This window comes from Ascidia mentula, chromosome 5 (assembly GCF_947561715.1).
Source record: "Ascidia mentula chromosome 5, kaAscMent1.1, whole genome shotgun sequence".
NCBI classification, from domain to species: Eukaryota; Metazoa; Chordata; class Ascidiacea; order Phlebobranchia; family Ascidiidae; genus Ascidia; species Ascidia mentula.
In genome coordinates this window covers 16,906,607-16,923,596 of record NC_138570.1, presented here as the reverse complement: position 1 = coordinate 16,923,596, position 16,990 = coordinate 16,906,607, and the positions used below count along the sequence as shown (strand labels likewise).

Sequence of the window (16,990 nt, the reverse complement as noted above, 5' to 3'; positions counted from 1 at the left end):
TCAAGTAGTGCTTTATTGCCTACACTCAAAACCAGTACCGATACTATTATTATATAAATAAACCACCGTCTTACACAATAAACTACGGTAAAAGCAACTAGTAACTGTGATATTCACTAGCCACATTTTTTCTTTTGCTCATTGTACTATTGTGACTTGCTTACATTTATTACGTAACAAGTAAACTTTATACGGTAACCCATACTCCTTAAAATACGTTGCGTTCTATAGCCCGGTTCGCCTTATGGTCTGTAAAATATGGTATATGTGCATGTTTTCTGCGTCGTAATACAACTTCTGTCAACTATTTGTGTCAGAAACTTATATGTTATAGATTGACAAACGATATCACTACTTGAAAGGAGATTGGCATTCTCTGACCCACCTACTCCAAGGCACACATCCTGATCAACTTTATTGTTCAAGTTCAAGCAAAATTCCCCATCTGGAGTCTTGATTAGCAACTGCAAGGCGGAATTACTGCTTACAACTTTGGCATTTGCAACGTTCGCTCCTGGGACAAACTGGATGAAGGGACAAGCAACAATGATTACTCAAATGATATCGTTGCAAGGGCTCAGTTTTTTCGCGAAAATGGATACAATTAAATAATATTTGTCGAGTTTTTTAGTCTTTGTTTGTGAGAAAATTTGTGTGATTGAACATGTCGGTAAAAACTTGGTTCGATTTTGCAAACTATCAGTTGTAAATTTGGAATCACTACTGTAATTTTAACATTGTCAATGCTGTCAAATTAAACGCATGTAAATAACAAAAATATTTTCGCAATTTGATCTTCTTTGTCAAAACTCAGTCTTTGAATGGATAATGTGTATCGCATTGTGTTTTGCATATTTGTAGTCGAAGCTGTAGTCGAAGCCATATTTGTAGTCGAAGTAATTGATCAGTCATTAGCAAGGCGCGTATTTTTATTGATTCATGGTAAAACTCTTTTACTGACTTTGAACTGCTTTGCGATAATTTTTTTAAAACAATATGCTTTGTTTGGCAAAATTTGAATATTAGAAAAGGCATTTGCACATGATTTGCAATTTTAAATAAGAAAGCCAAAATTAATATGCTGACCATTCTCAACAGTTTAAATGGGAAAACAGGATTGGCTTAACACACATATACAATGAACATATTGCAAAACCTGCGGTTGCGTATGTGATGATGACGAAGAAATGTGGAGAGCATTAATTCTTTGCAGTATCAAAACAAACAACTGCATGTGGCACTAAAGCGAGGGCATGGATGTTGTGACTTGATAGAAAATGCAGAATCAATCAACTAAAAGAGCTGTCTGAAAGATTGATTTAAAAGTTTTACTCAGCTACTAAAATTGTATGAATATAAATCGTTTAACTGTATAACCCAACGCTGTTTTCGGTGTTGTGATGGGTCGTCCGGGTAATTACGGTGGTGTTAATGTACAAACTTTAATCTCGAAACAAATAGCTGTTTTTTGCACACTTTCGTGTAAGCTTGTGGCAACCGCACTGTTCGTCTGTGCATCGAAGCGTGTATTGCCTTTTTCTTGTGTCGCGGTTACTACATTACAAACGTGTGTTTTGTATTGCTCACTCTTGCTATACTGAACAACTTTGCTGAATATAGTATCAGCAGCTTACTGGTGACCCCGAAACTCCAAATACCTTGTTTGAAAATCATGGACACGGAATACCTGTCGTTTTTAAGCGTCCACGTTTTGGCCAACACAGCCACGCGTGTCTGGTTGCAAAAACCTGAAGCACACTTTGCGCAAAGGGAAATCACAGCAGACGATACGAAGTTTTTCTATGTAGTTTTGGCCTTAGACTACGTTACAGCAGCGCGTTATATTTACCTTGGTCGACTGCTTCACCCGATGGCCGGAAGCGATACCAATCGATGATGCCACAGCCATAACTTATGCACGTGCTTTTGTTTTTATTGGGTTGAGAGGTTCGGCATTCCCAGTCACGTTGGACTACCGTTAGTCAAATGCTGGGCACTCGTCTTTACATTTTTGACCTTTTTGGTTGAACATTTTTCAGCAAAACATTGGCAAAGATTACACAATAGTGTGAGTTCGCATGTGCCTTCTTAGATTGTATTTGAAAAAAATCTGCGTGTAAAGAAGTTTAAAGATGTATCATTATTTAAAAGCCAAAGGAAGAGAAAGAAGGTTTGGAGCTGTGATTAGAGGTTTTACGGAGTGGTTTTTGTCTGTGTCGGAGTTTATGTTGGCGATACAAAGAGGTTTGGAAATGACGACAACACAAAACGTGCCAACGTCCAACCGTTTAGTTTAAATTAAGCAACTGCACGAGATGACAGACTGAAGACTGCAATGACTAGATGTGTGAATTAACACGTGTTTGGTAAACCTGGCGTCCTCCGCAAAAGGCTTTTTTTGCATATCTTGCAATCGATTGTTTTTTTTTCCCAATGAGAATTCGGATATTTCTTGTTCGACAGCTTGGATTGTTGAAGGCTTTATTACATATGTTGCACTGAAAAGATTGATTTTCGGTGTGAATTCGCACATGTTTAGTGAACCTGGCATTCTCCCTTTAGGCTTTTTTTACATATATTAAATGCTTTATCTCCAGTGTGAATCCAGACGTGCTTGGCAGGGCTACGCCTTGAAGGTATTTCCACTCATGCTGTACTTCGAACCTGAGTAGTTGAAAGCTTCTTTACATGCGTGGAACGGTTACTCACCGAAAGTAACTTTCACACCGTTTGGTGCGGCGTCTTAATCCGCAAAAGAGTCAACTGCACAAGGCAGATATTTCAGCATTTCAAACCAAGTGAAGTATGAGTATTCACTAAACAATTTTCAACCTGAAACTGCTCAGTCTCTCTTTGTAAATTTAACAATTCTGCCTTTTTTAACCAAAATTAAACACAAAACATTAATGGTTTCGTTATTATTTTATCTCAGTAGTGGCATCTTGTTCACGTGGACTCTGTGACGTCAATACTTCGAAAGTTTTCAGAATATGATTGGTGACCGTTTTTCTCCAGTTGCACTCTCTCAAACTGAACTTTTCAAATCAGTTTTTACTACTGTGGTGTCATAAGTTTAGCCCTCGTTTCAAAACAGTCTTTTGCAGCACAATGTTTCACGAGGGATGCTCAAAACTCTTGATACATATTGCACTTGTTATCATGTGTATTACCAATGTAGGGGCAATTATACTTTACATACAAACACTATGGTACTAATTATGCTTCTATACAGTTGAGCCCGTACTATTTTCAAACCCGTATGTATGTCGCATGTGGGTAGTTGCGTATACAATTTTGACAACCCGAAAGGCAAAACTTAATATTGTCCCCACAAACTACTAAGCTGCGGTGAGTAGGATGTTGTTAATGAAGGCACCATATCTAACCAACTTTGGTAGTTTATTGTAGAACAGCGGTTCACAAAAACAAGAAACTTTTAACGGTTTGATAGTTAGATGCACGATAATAAAACAGTGCGTCCAAAATGTTACCACAGGACCAACACGCCACACCAAATTACCGGTATCAGTTATAGGTTGTCTGTGGGCACACTTCAAATGAAACGTGTCTGCTTGAGGTTTCTTGAACATAATTGACCTTTTTTTGTTTAACATTTTTTAGCAAAACATTGACAGGTTACACATCGGCGTGAGTTCGCATGTGCCTTCTTATACTGTCTTTGCTGCTAAACACCTTCGAACAACATGTGCATTTAAAAGGTTTCTCTCCAGTATGAGTTTGTTTGTGGGCTTTCATATGGGATTTGGTTGCGAAACACTTTTCGCAAAAATCGCATCTGAAAGGTTTTTCTCCAGTATGGGTACGAATGTGTATGATTAAATTTCCTTTACGGCTAAACCATTGCGAACAAACGGTGCACTTAAATGGTTTCTCTCCCGTATGAGTTCGTTTGTGGTTTTTCAAATTCGATCTCGTTATGAAACACTTTTCACAAAAATCGCATCTAAAAGGTTTCTCTCCAGTATGAGTCCGAATGTGAACAATTAGAGTTTCTCTATGACTAAACGCTTTCGAACAAAATGTGCACTTGTAAGGTTTCTCTCCAGTGTGGGTTGGAATGTGTGCATTCAAATGTCCTTTCTGGTTGAACGCTTTCGAACAAAATGTGCATTTGAAAGGTGTCTCTCCAGTATGACTTCGTTTGTGTTTTTTGATTTCCGATGCCGTTGTAAAACACTTTTCGCAAAAATCGCATCTAAGAGATTTCTCTGCAGTATGAGATAGTTTGTGGTCTTTCAGTGTCGATTTGGCTGTAAAACACTTTTCGCAATAATCGCATCTGAAAGGTTTCTCTCCAGTATGGGTCCGAATGTGTTTGCTTAGTTTTCCTTTCTGATTAAACACCTTGAAACAAAACATGCATTGGTAAGGTTTTTCTTCAGTATGTGTCCGAAAGTGTTTGGTTAGTTGTGCACTTTGCTGGAATGCTTTTGAACAAAAAGTGCATCCGAAAGGCTTCTCTCTAGTGTGAGTCCGAATATGTTTGCTTAGATTTCCTTTCTGACCAAACACTTGTTTTTCGCGAAATAATGGATTCTCCCCTGTGTGAATGAAGTCATGCTTTTCCAGCAAGTATTTGGTTTGAAACGACTTTTCGCAAATCTTGCAGTAAAAGTGTTCCATTTCTTTTTGTTTTGTGTTTTCTGCTTGAACTTCTTGCCTATAGTAGAAATGATCTCACAATTCAAAGTTACAGCGTAAATGTAAATCAGTCCTATACATTTGCTGACTAAAAGCAAATAGATTATTTTGCACTAGTCTGGAAACAATTTGAATCGACAAAATACGCCGCAAAGGTTTGAAAAAGTAAGTTATGGCAGTTTTCTTGCCAAGTTTCATGTATTTTCGAAGGTCTGCATGAGTGTAATAATCCCAAAATTATGTTACATGCCATTGAAGTAATATTTATCAACAGGAAATAAGTGAGCAATTAATGTAATTAAATTTAAGGAAAAGTTACAAAACTAAATCCTATTATTCAATTTTAAATTAAAATTTAGATTTGAATAGCTTAGAATTCGAATCATACAAACTTGTTATTTTGAATTGCCCACATCCCACATCCCTATATTACATTAATCCTGGTTGTAACCACTCAAAACAGTTGGTACTATGATATTAATACAGAGTGTCAGTGTCTAACAATTACCCCTGAATGTAAAAATGTGCATGGGGAAAATATATGATGCATTTTTGTAAGAGGACAGACTAGGTAGAGGTTTGAGTTTAACCTTCATTGAAAACTTTAGGGTTTGACCTGCCAGTGTTTCCTAAATGAAATTTCAAATCATTAAAACACTGTTAAATGTTAACTAATTAGTATATCCACTTAGTTTGAAAAAGTTTATGTGAAATAAATCCCCCTCACAAAAAAAATCTATTTTTTATCAGTGTTTAACAGAAGAAACAACACATGGCATTTTTAACTACTGCAGGCTTCCAGCTTACCACATGCACAAGATAAAGTTTCATAGTCTTTTTCCTTTGGTAGCGTCCACTAATTACCCCATAACTTTAACTGTCCTACAATTACCCAACTGACTAAGTATATGTATTTGATTTAACATAGAAACTGCTAAACTAAGCTCTGCTCATCATCAAAATTAGAATATTTTCCGACAAGTCATCATCAATTTTACTATTATCATCCCCCATAGACCTACCACACCATTTGCTGCCATCAATTGACGTTACATTTACTGTATATAATGGCAAATATTCCCAATTTAAGAGCAAAGTCATTAACTTTTATATCCATTACAAAATATCACCTAATGGACCGCGTCATCAAATTTGTTACATTGACAAAAATTTCTATAAAATCCTAAAAAAACATATCTGACCAAAAATCGTCGGTATTTACTTGAATAACATCTACGCCCACATGCATGATTTTTGTCAAATCACTAACTTAAAAGTAAAGCTTTCAAATACAACCGCAAACCTACAACAAACAGTCATTTTCCAAAACACAACTTTCCAAAACTACCGCCGTTCCCACTGTCGAAGTTAACCATAACAGTGTTTCCAATTGCAAAATTGGCGTTCTTTGATATGAAAAGAATGAGATATTTCATGGCGCTCAAAAAACGCTTGTTAAGGGTTCATGGCATGTATTATAAACGTTACCAATTTGTCACAAATATCAATATATGGATAAGCATATAACTGATGGCAACAATTCACTTACAATATATTTGTTTTCATAATAGATTCGGATATGCTTCCTTTGATTGACTGAATTTGTGGATGCTTTATCACATATGTTGTACACGGTTTCTCTCCTGTATTGGTTGGGTAAAAACGTGGAAGATTCGAGTGCTTTTCTGGGCAAGTATGTTTAAGCAAAACTTACTCTTTAAAGATTTATCAGCATTGTGTATCCGGACGTGTGCGACCAGGCTCCATTTTGTGTCTAGACCTTGATTACACACGTCGCACTTGTATGGCTTCTTTCCAGTTTGAATACCTTTGTGCGTTTTGACATGGGCATTTGTTGGACAAACCTTTTTCCAAATTTCGCATCTGAAAGGTTTTTGTTCTGTGTGAATTCTAATGTGGGTTTGCATCGCACTTTCTTCAGAACATCTTTGAGCAAAAAGATCATTGAATAGTTTACTCTTTGTAAGAGTCGATCTGTTGCCTTCAAATGTTTGCCATTTTGGTGAATTTTAAGGTTTTGAGTTTTGGTTTGCATTCGTGTTTATTTTTAATACAAACTAACATTGTTACTTAGGATATAAAAAAGTAACAAACTAACTTACGACGAGTTGTTTCGGTTCAATTACTTTAGCAGTTTGTATTTACTGTGGTGCGAACAGCATGGGGTTGATAACATTAATTAGGAAAGCAAAAGCTACTACCATCAAGCAGGCGTATTCGAAATATCTTCTTAAGAGTGGTCACCATATTAGCTTTTGGCTGGCTGCCTTGTATTAAAATGGCTTCAACAGATCTTACCGCAATAAATATATAGGCTACAAGTCAATCATACTAACGGCAGCCACAAGCAGTTACATGGACCCGGCTGTCATAGCAGGTATATTAATCGCCCCCACAGTATGATGATGTTTGTATTAACTATGACACACACCAAGTTCGCAGTGGTTAAAGGGAAAACAATCATAAGGTCGATATGAGTTGAAATTTGCATTGGAAATGTTTTCATGTTTCCGGAATCATCAGTCGTGAAAGTTCGGCCGGAAAGGATTTGGCGGCTGGGGTGATCATGAAAACGCCTGGGGTTTGATGCAGGTTCTCCGACATTGCGAACAAAAATATTAGTATGAATCAAAATGCATAGAAAAAACACATTTACATTGAAAAAATACAACAGTAGCACCGAAAAGTTCTCACGAACAAACACGTGTCATATGCGCATGGCGCTCTGCTGAAAATGTTTCACAGAAAAGCTTACACAGGCATGTGCCTTCTTAGATTATATTTGAAAAAGTTCTGCCTGTAAAGAAGTTTAAAGATGTATCAATATTTAAACTCAAATTGACGCGGTAACCGTCACATGGGTGTCAGCGGGCACTTCCCAGTATGAGTTCGAATATGCGCACCCAGATTGCCTTTTCGACTGAATAATTTTGAACAAAATGTGCATTTGAAAGGTTTCTCACCCGTATGAGTTCGGTTGTGCACTTTGACTTGCGACGACGTTTTGAAAGACTTTTCGCAAAAATCATCTGTCTGCTTGAGGATTCTTGAACATAATTGACCTTTTTTGTTTAACATTTTTTAGCATAACATTGACAGGTTACACATCGGCGTGAGTTCGCATGTGCCTTCTTATACTGTCTTTGCTGCTAAACACCTTCGAACAACATGTGCATTTAAAAGGTTTCTCTCCAGTATGAGTTAGTTTGTGGTCTTTGAGTGTCCATTTGGCTGTGAAACACTTTTCGCAATAATCGCATCTGAAAGGTTTCTCTCCAGTATGAGTTAGTTTGTGGTCTTTGAGTATCCATTTGGTTGTAAAACACTTTTCGCAATAATCGCATCTGAAAGGTTTCTCTCCAGTGTGAGTCCGAATGTGTTTGCTCAGAATTCCTTTCGTGCTAAACCTTCGTGAACAAACTGTGCATTTGAAAGGATTCTCTCCAGTGTGGGTTGGAATGTGTGCACTCAAATGTCCTTTTTGGTTGAACGCTTTCGAACAAAATGTGCATTTAAAAGGTTTCTCTCCAGTATGAGTTCGTTTGTGTATTTTGACTTCCGATGCCGTTTTAAAAGGCTTTTCGCAAAAATCGCATCTGAAAGGTTTCTCTCCAGTATGAGTTAGTTTGTGGTCTTTGAGTGTCGATTTGGCTGTGAAACACTTTTCGCAATAATCGCATCTGAAAGGTTTCTCTCCAGTATGAGTCCGAATGTGTTTGCTCAGATGTGCTGTTTGCTTGAACGCTTTTGAACAAAATGTGCATTTGAAAGGTTTCTCTCCAGTATGAGTCCGAATGTGTGTGCTTAGACTTCCACTCTGGCTGAACATTTTCGAACAAAACGTGCATTTATAGGGTTTATCTCCAGTATAAATTCGTTTGTGGATGTTGAAGGATGCTCTTTGATGTTTTTCGCGAAGAAATGGATTCTCCACTGTGTGAATGAAGTCATGCTTTTCCAGTAAATCTTTGGTTTCAAACGACTTTTCACAAATCTTGCAGTAAAAGTGTTCCATTTCTGTTTGTTTTGTGTTTTCTGCATGAACTTCTTGCCTATAGCAATGATCTCACAATTCAAAGTTACAGCGTAAATGTAAAACAGTCCTATACTTTTGCTGACTGCGAAGCAAAAAAATATTTTCGCTTGTCTGAAAACAATTTGAAACGACATAATACGCCACAAAATCCACAAAAAGGTTTGTAAAAGTAAGTTATAAGTATCTGCAGTTTCCTTGCCAAGTTTCATGTAGCCTTTCTCAAAACACACCAAATATCTCAACAAATAACGTTACTAATTCTGTAATTACGTATTCGTATATCTAATATTGTAAGTAGGAGTTTTCGAGTACGTAAAAAGTTCTGCGTGTAAAGAAGTTGAAAAATGTATCAATATTTAATGGTTGAAGTGCCAAAGGGAGAGAAAAAAGTGTTGGAGTTGCGATTAAAATTTTTGTGGCGTGGTTTTTATCTGCAGTGGATGGTGTAGTTCGGCGATTATGAAACACACAGAAAGTGAAATGACGAGAATACAAAACGTGCCAACTTCCAAGCGGGGGGTTTGAATCTAACAAGTGCACAAGGTGACAAACTGACCATTGCAATGATTAGACAAAAATACCACTAAACAACACTTCTGAAGGCCGCATCTCACAATTAAATCCTAAAAATTGAGTTTTAGAAGTCATTTGTTATTGTGCACCTGGTTACAGTTTCTCTTGTTTGCCAAAAACAATTGCCGGGTCTGATGACTCATGAAGGGGGACTACTATTGCAAAACAGAAAAAAATTGATTGCAGCTGCATTAATACAGTACATTGGGGGGTTTTGCAAAGGCTAACTGCTAAATTGTCAGTCCTAGGGGGGGTACAAACAGCCCTGGGGGGAGGGGTGGGCCCAAAACAGTTACAAGACATCTAATTCTTAATGAAATGTGTAGAGGAGGGTTGGTGGCTTTACTTAATCGCAAATGGAGGGTACTTTCTGTGATTCATTTTTTCACAAAACAAACCTACACTTTTTTCTGCTTTTTTGGACAAAATAATGGCCAACAGAGGGTCAAAATGCCCCCGGGGGAGCAGTTAAAGTAGTTATCTCGATTATAAATTTGGCCAGAATCCCTAGTCAAGGATCGGGACTAACAGAAAATCACAAATTGAACATACTTTCTGTGATTCATTTTTCCACAAAATCTAACTCAATATTTGGGTAGTTTTTCCGCTACATGTTTAACAGCACCCTCTACCAATTTACTGCCTGACTAATAACCCTGAAAACCATAGTAAAACTGCCCCAAACACGCTGAAAATTGCCCTGGCAACAGCCTGTTCATCTGCGCTCTTTCAACCAAAACACTGGCGCCCATGCATGACCCATTGCATTGTTACACATAATTTTACTCTGTTACGCAGGACAGAGTTCGAGAAGGGCATTTCCCAACCAAGCAAGTCTTTTCCATAGAAATACAGAGATGCGGCCTGAATAATGGTTATGAGTTCGAATCACAAGCTTTTTCCAAACAGATGTTCTTAACCCTCTATGGACAAAATTATTAAATTTAAAGAAAAAAATAATTTAGTGTGGCAATCAGAGACTTATATACCTGCATAAGAAATATTTGTAATTTGGGGTGGGGAGTTCGGGGTTTTTTAAATTGGAAAAATTTGTCACACTGGTCCATTAAAGGACATATTTCAATGAAAAAAAATAATTTCTGTAGTTCTAAAATAGTAAAATGACCTTGAAAATCGAACGAAAACTAATACAACACTTGAGGTACTATATATTATAATTATTATGTTTGTTTATTTGCATTACCGTATTTTACGGACCATAAAGCGCACCCGATTATAAGGCGCACTGTCAATAAATTGCTTTGATTAGTTTTTTGTTCATACATAAGGCGCACCGGGCTATAGAACGCAACGTATTTTAAGGAGTATGGGTTACCGTATAAAGCTCATTAATAAAAGTTTACTTGTTACGTAATAAATGTAAGCAAGTCACAATAGTACAATGAGCAAAAGAAAAAATGAGCCTAGTGAATATCACAGTTGCTTTTACCGTAGTTTATTGTGTGAGACGGTGGTTTATTTATATAATAATAGTATCGGTACTAGTTTTGAGTGTAGGCAATTAAGCACTACTTGATCCATACATTAGGCGCACCGGCTAATAAGGCGCACGATCAATTTATGAGGAAAAAAATGCGCCTTTTTTTTTTTTTTTTTTTCTTTGTCATGTGCAGTCATGCATAGCATTTCAAAATGCATATATGAAACTTGGATTTGCCACAAGTAAACAAAAGTACCCAAAAGAAAAATTAAATGTTTATAATCCAATTGCCAAAGCATCCATTAGCAAAACAACCATCTAGTGATTGCAATCATATACAGAAGTGGAAAAATGTTATGCTAGTATTTTCCACCAAGTTGTATTCTGCTCAGCCCAATGTGAAAGTCCAAACAATTGACTCCCACCATGAATGGGTGTAATTTAGAAAATGTCGAGGTTTCAGTTATGAACTCATATGCTGAATCAATAATGGCATAATCATTTGAGTAATACTCAAACAAGTATAACACTATAGTCAAATGGGGTAATTATCGGACGTTTTTCACAAACGTTGCAAATTTTGACATTACATCTAGAGTTATTTCGTTTTGCTTTGGGTTGGGTAAAACCTTATACATCCCTTTAAAAATGAAAGTAGCAGTCACTTGCAACTATGTTGGCAGATATTTAAGGTTTTTACTGTCCATAGTTACATTGAATCCAAAATACTGCATAATATTCTGTTTTTGCTGGTTGCATAATAGAGTAATTGACTGTTTTCGAAGGTCTGAATGAGTGTAATAATCCCAAAATTATGTTACATGCCATTGAAGTAATATTTATCAACAGGAAATAGGTGAGCAATTAATGTAATTAAATTTAAGGAAAAGTTACAAAACTAAATCCTATTATTAAATTTTAAATTAAAATTTGGATTTGAATAGCTTAGAATTCGAATCATACAAACTTGTTATTTTGAATTGCCCACATCCCACATCCTATATTACATTAATCCTGGTTGTAACCACTCAAAACAGTTGGTACTATGATATTAATACAGAGTGTCAGTGTCTAATAATTACCCCTGAATGTAAAAATGTGCATGGGGAAAATATATGATGCATTTTTGTAAGAGGACAGACTAGGTAGAGGTTTGAGTTTAACCTTCATTGAAAACTTTAGGGTTTGACCTGACAGTGTTTCCTAAATGAAATTTCAAATCATTAAAACACTGTTAAATGTTAACTAATTAGTATATCCACTTAGTTTGAAAAAGTTTACGTGAAATGAATCCCCCTCACAAAAAAAATCTATTTTTTATCAGTGTTTAACAGAAGAAACAACACATGGCATTTTTAACTACTGCAGGCTTCCAGCTTACCACATGCACAAGATAAAGTTTCATAGTCTTTTTCCTTTGGTAGCGTCCACTAATTACCCCATAACTTTAACTGTCCTACAATTACCCAACTGACTAACTATATGTATTTGATTTAACATAGAAACTGCTAAACTAAGCTCTGCTCATCATCAAAATTAGAATATTTTCCGACAAGTCATCATCAATTTTACTATTATCATCCCCCATAGACCTACCACACCATTTGCTACCATCAATTGACCTTACATTTACTGTATATAATGGAAAATATTCCCAATTTAAGAGCAAAATCATTAACTTTTATATCCATTACAAAATATCACCTAATGGACCGCATCATCAAATTTGTTACATTGACAAAAATTTCCATAAAATCCTAAAATAACATATCTGACCAAAAATCGTCGGTATTTACTTCAATGAAATCTATGCCCACATGCATGATTTTTTTCTACTCACTAACTTAAAAGTAAAGCTTTCAAATACAACCGCCAACCTACAACAACAACAAATCATTTACCAAAACACAGTTTTCGAAAACTACCGCCGTTCACACTATCGAAGTTAACCATAACAGTGTTTCCAATTGCAAAATTTGCGTTCTTTGAAACGTAAAGAATGAGATATTCTTGATCGGCGCTCAAAAAACATTTGTTAAGGGTGTGTTCGTGGCATGTATTCTAAACGTTACCAATTTGTCACTAATGTCAATATAAGGATAAGCATATAACTGATGGCAACAATTCACTCATAATGTTTGTTTTTTTTTCATTTCAGATATGCTTTGTTTGATTGCCTGAATTTGTGGATGCTTTATCACATATGTTGTGCACGGTTTCTCTCCTGCATTGGTTGTGAAAAACGTGGAAGATTTGAGTGCTTGTCTGGGCAAGTATGTTTAAGCAAAACTTAATCTTGAAAGGTTTGTCAGCATTGTGTATCTGGACGTGTGCGGCCAGGCTCCATTTTGTGTCGAGAGCTTGATTACACACGTTGCACTAGTATGGCTTCTTTCCAGTTTGAATACCTTTGTGCGTTTTGACATGGGCATTTGTTGGTCAAATCTTTTCACAAATTTCGCATCTGAAAGGTTTCACTTCAGTGTGAACATTTACATATCTGCCCAATTCGCGTTTTTTTCAACGCTTTTAAACGAAATGAGCACATGAAGGAATTTTCTCCAAAGTGCACACCATGTGTACGACATTTGACATCTGAATTTAACAGGAAACATTTGATGCAAAAAAATCTCATCTTAAAGGTTTTTGTTCTCTGTGAATTCTAATATGTGGGTTTACATCGCACTTTCTTCAGAGCATCTTTGAGCAAAAATATCATTGAATAGTTTACTCTTTGGTAAGAGTCGATATTAGACTTGAAATCTGAAACTTGAAAGTTTTAGAATCATCATACACATATGTCACATAAAATAATCTATATAATAAATTTTCGTGGGTATAGTATATGTGCATGTTTTCTTCGTCGTAATACATCTTCTGTCAACTATTTGTGTCAAAGAAACTTATATGTTATAGATTGACAAACGATATAACTAGTTGAAAGGAGATTGGAATTCTCTGACCCACGTACTCCAAGGCACACATCCTGATCAACTTTATTGTTCAAGTCCAGGTAAAATTCCCCACCTGGAGTCTTGATCAGCAACTGCAAGGCGGAATTGCTGCTTACAACTTTGGCATTTGCAACGTTCGACCCTGGGATAAACTGGATAAAGGAACAAACCATAATGATTACTCCAATGATGTCGTTGCCAGGTGTCATTTTTTTCGCAAAAATGGATACAATTAGAGAATATTTGTCGAGTGCATAAGTCTTTGTTTGTGAGAAAATTTGTGTGATTGAACATGTCGATAAAAACTTGGTTCGATTTTGCAAACTATCGGTTGTAAATTTGGAAATCAGTTCTGTAATTTTCACATTGTCAATGCTGTCAAATTAAACGCATGTAAATAACAAAAATATTTTCGCAATTTGATCTTCTTTGTCAAGACCCAGTCTTTGAATGGATAATGCGTGCGATTTTCTATTTGATGATGACGCAAAAAATTAATATTATTAAACCAATGTGGTGAGCAAAAAATTCGTTGCAGTATCAAAACAAACAACTGCGGGTGGCAATAAAGCGAGGGCATGGATGCTTTGACTTGATACAAAATACGGAAACAATCAACTAAAATTGTATGAATATAAATCGTTTAACTGTATAACCCAACGCTGCATACGGTGTTGTGATGTGTCGTCCGGGTAATTACGGTGATGTTACAGTACAAACTTTAATCTCGAAACAAATAGTTGTTTTTTGCACACTTGTTTATAGGCTTATGGCGACCGCACTGTTCGCCTGCGCATTGAAGTGTGCACTGCCTTCTTCTTGTGTCGCCGTTACTTAAACGTGTGTTTTGTGTTGCTTACTCTTGCTACACTGCACAACTTGCTAAATGGTTTAAATAGCCGATCAACCAATTATTGGTGACCCCGAAACTCCAAATACCTTGTTTGGAGATCATGCGTGCGTGCGTCGAAAATTTGCGGTTACCACAGGACCAACACGACACAGTAAACTACCGATATCAGTAATAGGTGGGTCTGAAGGCACACTCCAATATCAAACGTGTCTGCTTAAGATTCTTTGAACATTTTGACCTTTTTTATTGAACATTTTTTAGCAAAACATTACACAGGTTAAACATCGGTGTGAGTTAGAATATATGTTTTTTGATTTCTATGCTAAACACATTGATAAGGTTTCTCTCCGGTATGCGTTAGTCTGTGAAACATGGGAGGTGGATGCGAAACACTTTTCCCCGTGTGAGTTCGAGTGTGCTTTGTTAGATTTTCTTTGAGGCTAAACACCTCTGATCAAGATATTCAATTAAAAGGTTTCTCTCCGGTATGAGTTCGTTTGTGTTTTTTGACTTTTGATGCGGTTGTGAAGCACTTTTCGCTAAAATCGCATCTGAAAGGTTTCACTCCAGTATGAGTCCGAATATGTTTGCTTAGATTTCCTTTCTGACCAAACACCTTGGAACAAAACATGCATTTCTAAGGTTTCACTCCAGTATGAGTTAGTATGTGGCGCTTGAGTGTCGATTTGGCTGTAAAACACTTTTCGCAATAATCACATCTGCAAGGTTTCTCTCCAGTATGATTCCTTATGTGTCTGCTTAGATTTCCTTTCTGACCAAACACCTTGGAACAAAACATGCACTTGTAAGGTTTCTCTCCAGTATGTGTCCGAATGTGACTGCTTAGAGTTCCTTTCGTGTTAAACCTTCGCGAACAAAATGTGCATTTGAAAGGAATCACTCCAGTGTGGGTTTGAATGTGTGCACTCAAATGTCCTTTCTGGTTGAATGCTTTCGAACAAAATGTGCATTGAAAAGGTTTTTCTCCCGTATGAGTTAGTTTGTGTTTTTTGACTTCCGATGCAGTTTTAAAAGACTTTTCGCAAAAATCGCATCTGAAAGGTTTCACCCCAGTGTGAGTTAGTTTGTGGGCTTTGAGTGTCGATTTGGCTATGAAACACTTTTCGCAATATTCGCACCTAAAAGGTTTCTCTCCAGTATGAGTACGAATGTGCGAACTTAGATGTGCTCTTTGGTTGAAACCTTTCGAACAAAAATTGCATTTGAAAGGTTCCTCTCCAGTATGAGTCCGAATGTGTGAACTTAGATGTGCTTTTTGGTTGAACGCTTTTGAACAAAATGTGCATTTGAAAGGTTTCTCTCCAGTATGAGTCCGAATGTGTCTGCTTAAATTTCCACTCTGGCTGAACATTTTCGAACAAAACGTGCATTTATAGGGTTTTTCTCCAGTAGAAATTCGTTTGTGGATGTTGATGGATGCTCTTTGATGTTTTTCACGGAGAAATAGATTCTCCACTGTGTGAATGAAGTCATGCTTTTCCAGTAAATCTTTGGTTTGAAACGACTTTTCACAAATCTTGCAGTAAAAGTGTTTCATTTCTGTTTGTTTTGTATTTTCTGCTTGAACTTCTTGCCTATAGTAGCAATGATCACACAATTCTAAGTTACAGTGTAAATGTAAATCAGTCCTATACTTTTGCTGACTACAAAGCAAAAAAAATATTTTCGCTTGTCTGGAAACAATTTGAATCGACATAATACGCCACAAAATCCACAAAAAGGTTTGTAAAAGTAAGTTATGAGTATATGCAGTTTCCTTGCCATGTTTCATGTGGCCTTTGTCAAAATACACCAAATATCTCGACAAATAACGTTACTAATTCTGTAATTACATATTCGTATATCTGATATTATACGTAGGAGTGTATCCGAGTACGTAAAAAGTTCTGCGTGTAAAGAAGTTGAAAGATGTATCAATATTTAAAGGTTAAAGTGCCAAAGGAAGAGAAAGAAGTTTTGGAGTTGCGATTAAAAGTTTTACGGAGTGGTTTTTATCTGCAGTGGATAGTGCAGTTCGGCGATTATAAAACACACAGAAAGTGAAATGACGAGAACACAAAACGTGCCAACTTCCAAGCAGGGGGTTTAAATCTAACAAATGCACGAGGTGACAAACTGACGGTTGCAATCATTAGATAAAAATACGACTAAACAACACTTCTGAATAATGGTTGTGAGTTTTGATCATGAGCATTTTACAAACAGATGTTCTTAACCATCTATGGACAGAATTATTAAATTTAAAGAAAAAAATAATTTGGTGTGGCAATGAGAGACTTATATACCTGCGTAAGAAATATTTGTAATTTGGGGTGGGGAGTTCGGGTTTTTGAAACATGACAAATTTGTCACACTGGTCCATTAAAGGGAAAAATTTCAATGAAAAAAAAAGTAATTTCTGCAGTTTTAAAATAGTAAAATGACCTTGA

General features: G+C 36.5%; 2 protein-coding genes across 2 annotated transcripts; both read right to left on the bottom strand.

Moving 5' to 3' along the window:
* Positions 1-3,636: 3,636 nt before the first annotated feature.
* On the bottom strand, positions 3,637-4,644 carry LOC145903075 (uncharacterized). The gene has a single exon (XM_082991160.1). It carries the CDS (start codon positions 4,642-4,644, stop codon positions 3,637-3,639), a length of 1,008 nt encoding a protein of 335 aa, XP_082847286.1.
* A 3,139-nt stretch (positions 4,645-7,783) lies between these two features.
* LOC145903074 (uncharacterized) lies at positions 7,784-8,698 on the bottom strand. Its single transcript, XM_082991159.1, has 2 exons — positions 8,175-8,698; positions 7,784-8,090 (listed from the first exon to the last, which is right to left on the bottom strand). Exons 1-2 carry the CDS (start codon positions 8,696-8,698, stop codon positions 7,784-7,786), a joined length of 831 nt encoding a protein of 276 aa, XP_082847285.1.
* Between the last annotated feature and the right edge of the window lie 8,292 nt (positions 8,699-16,990).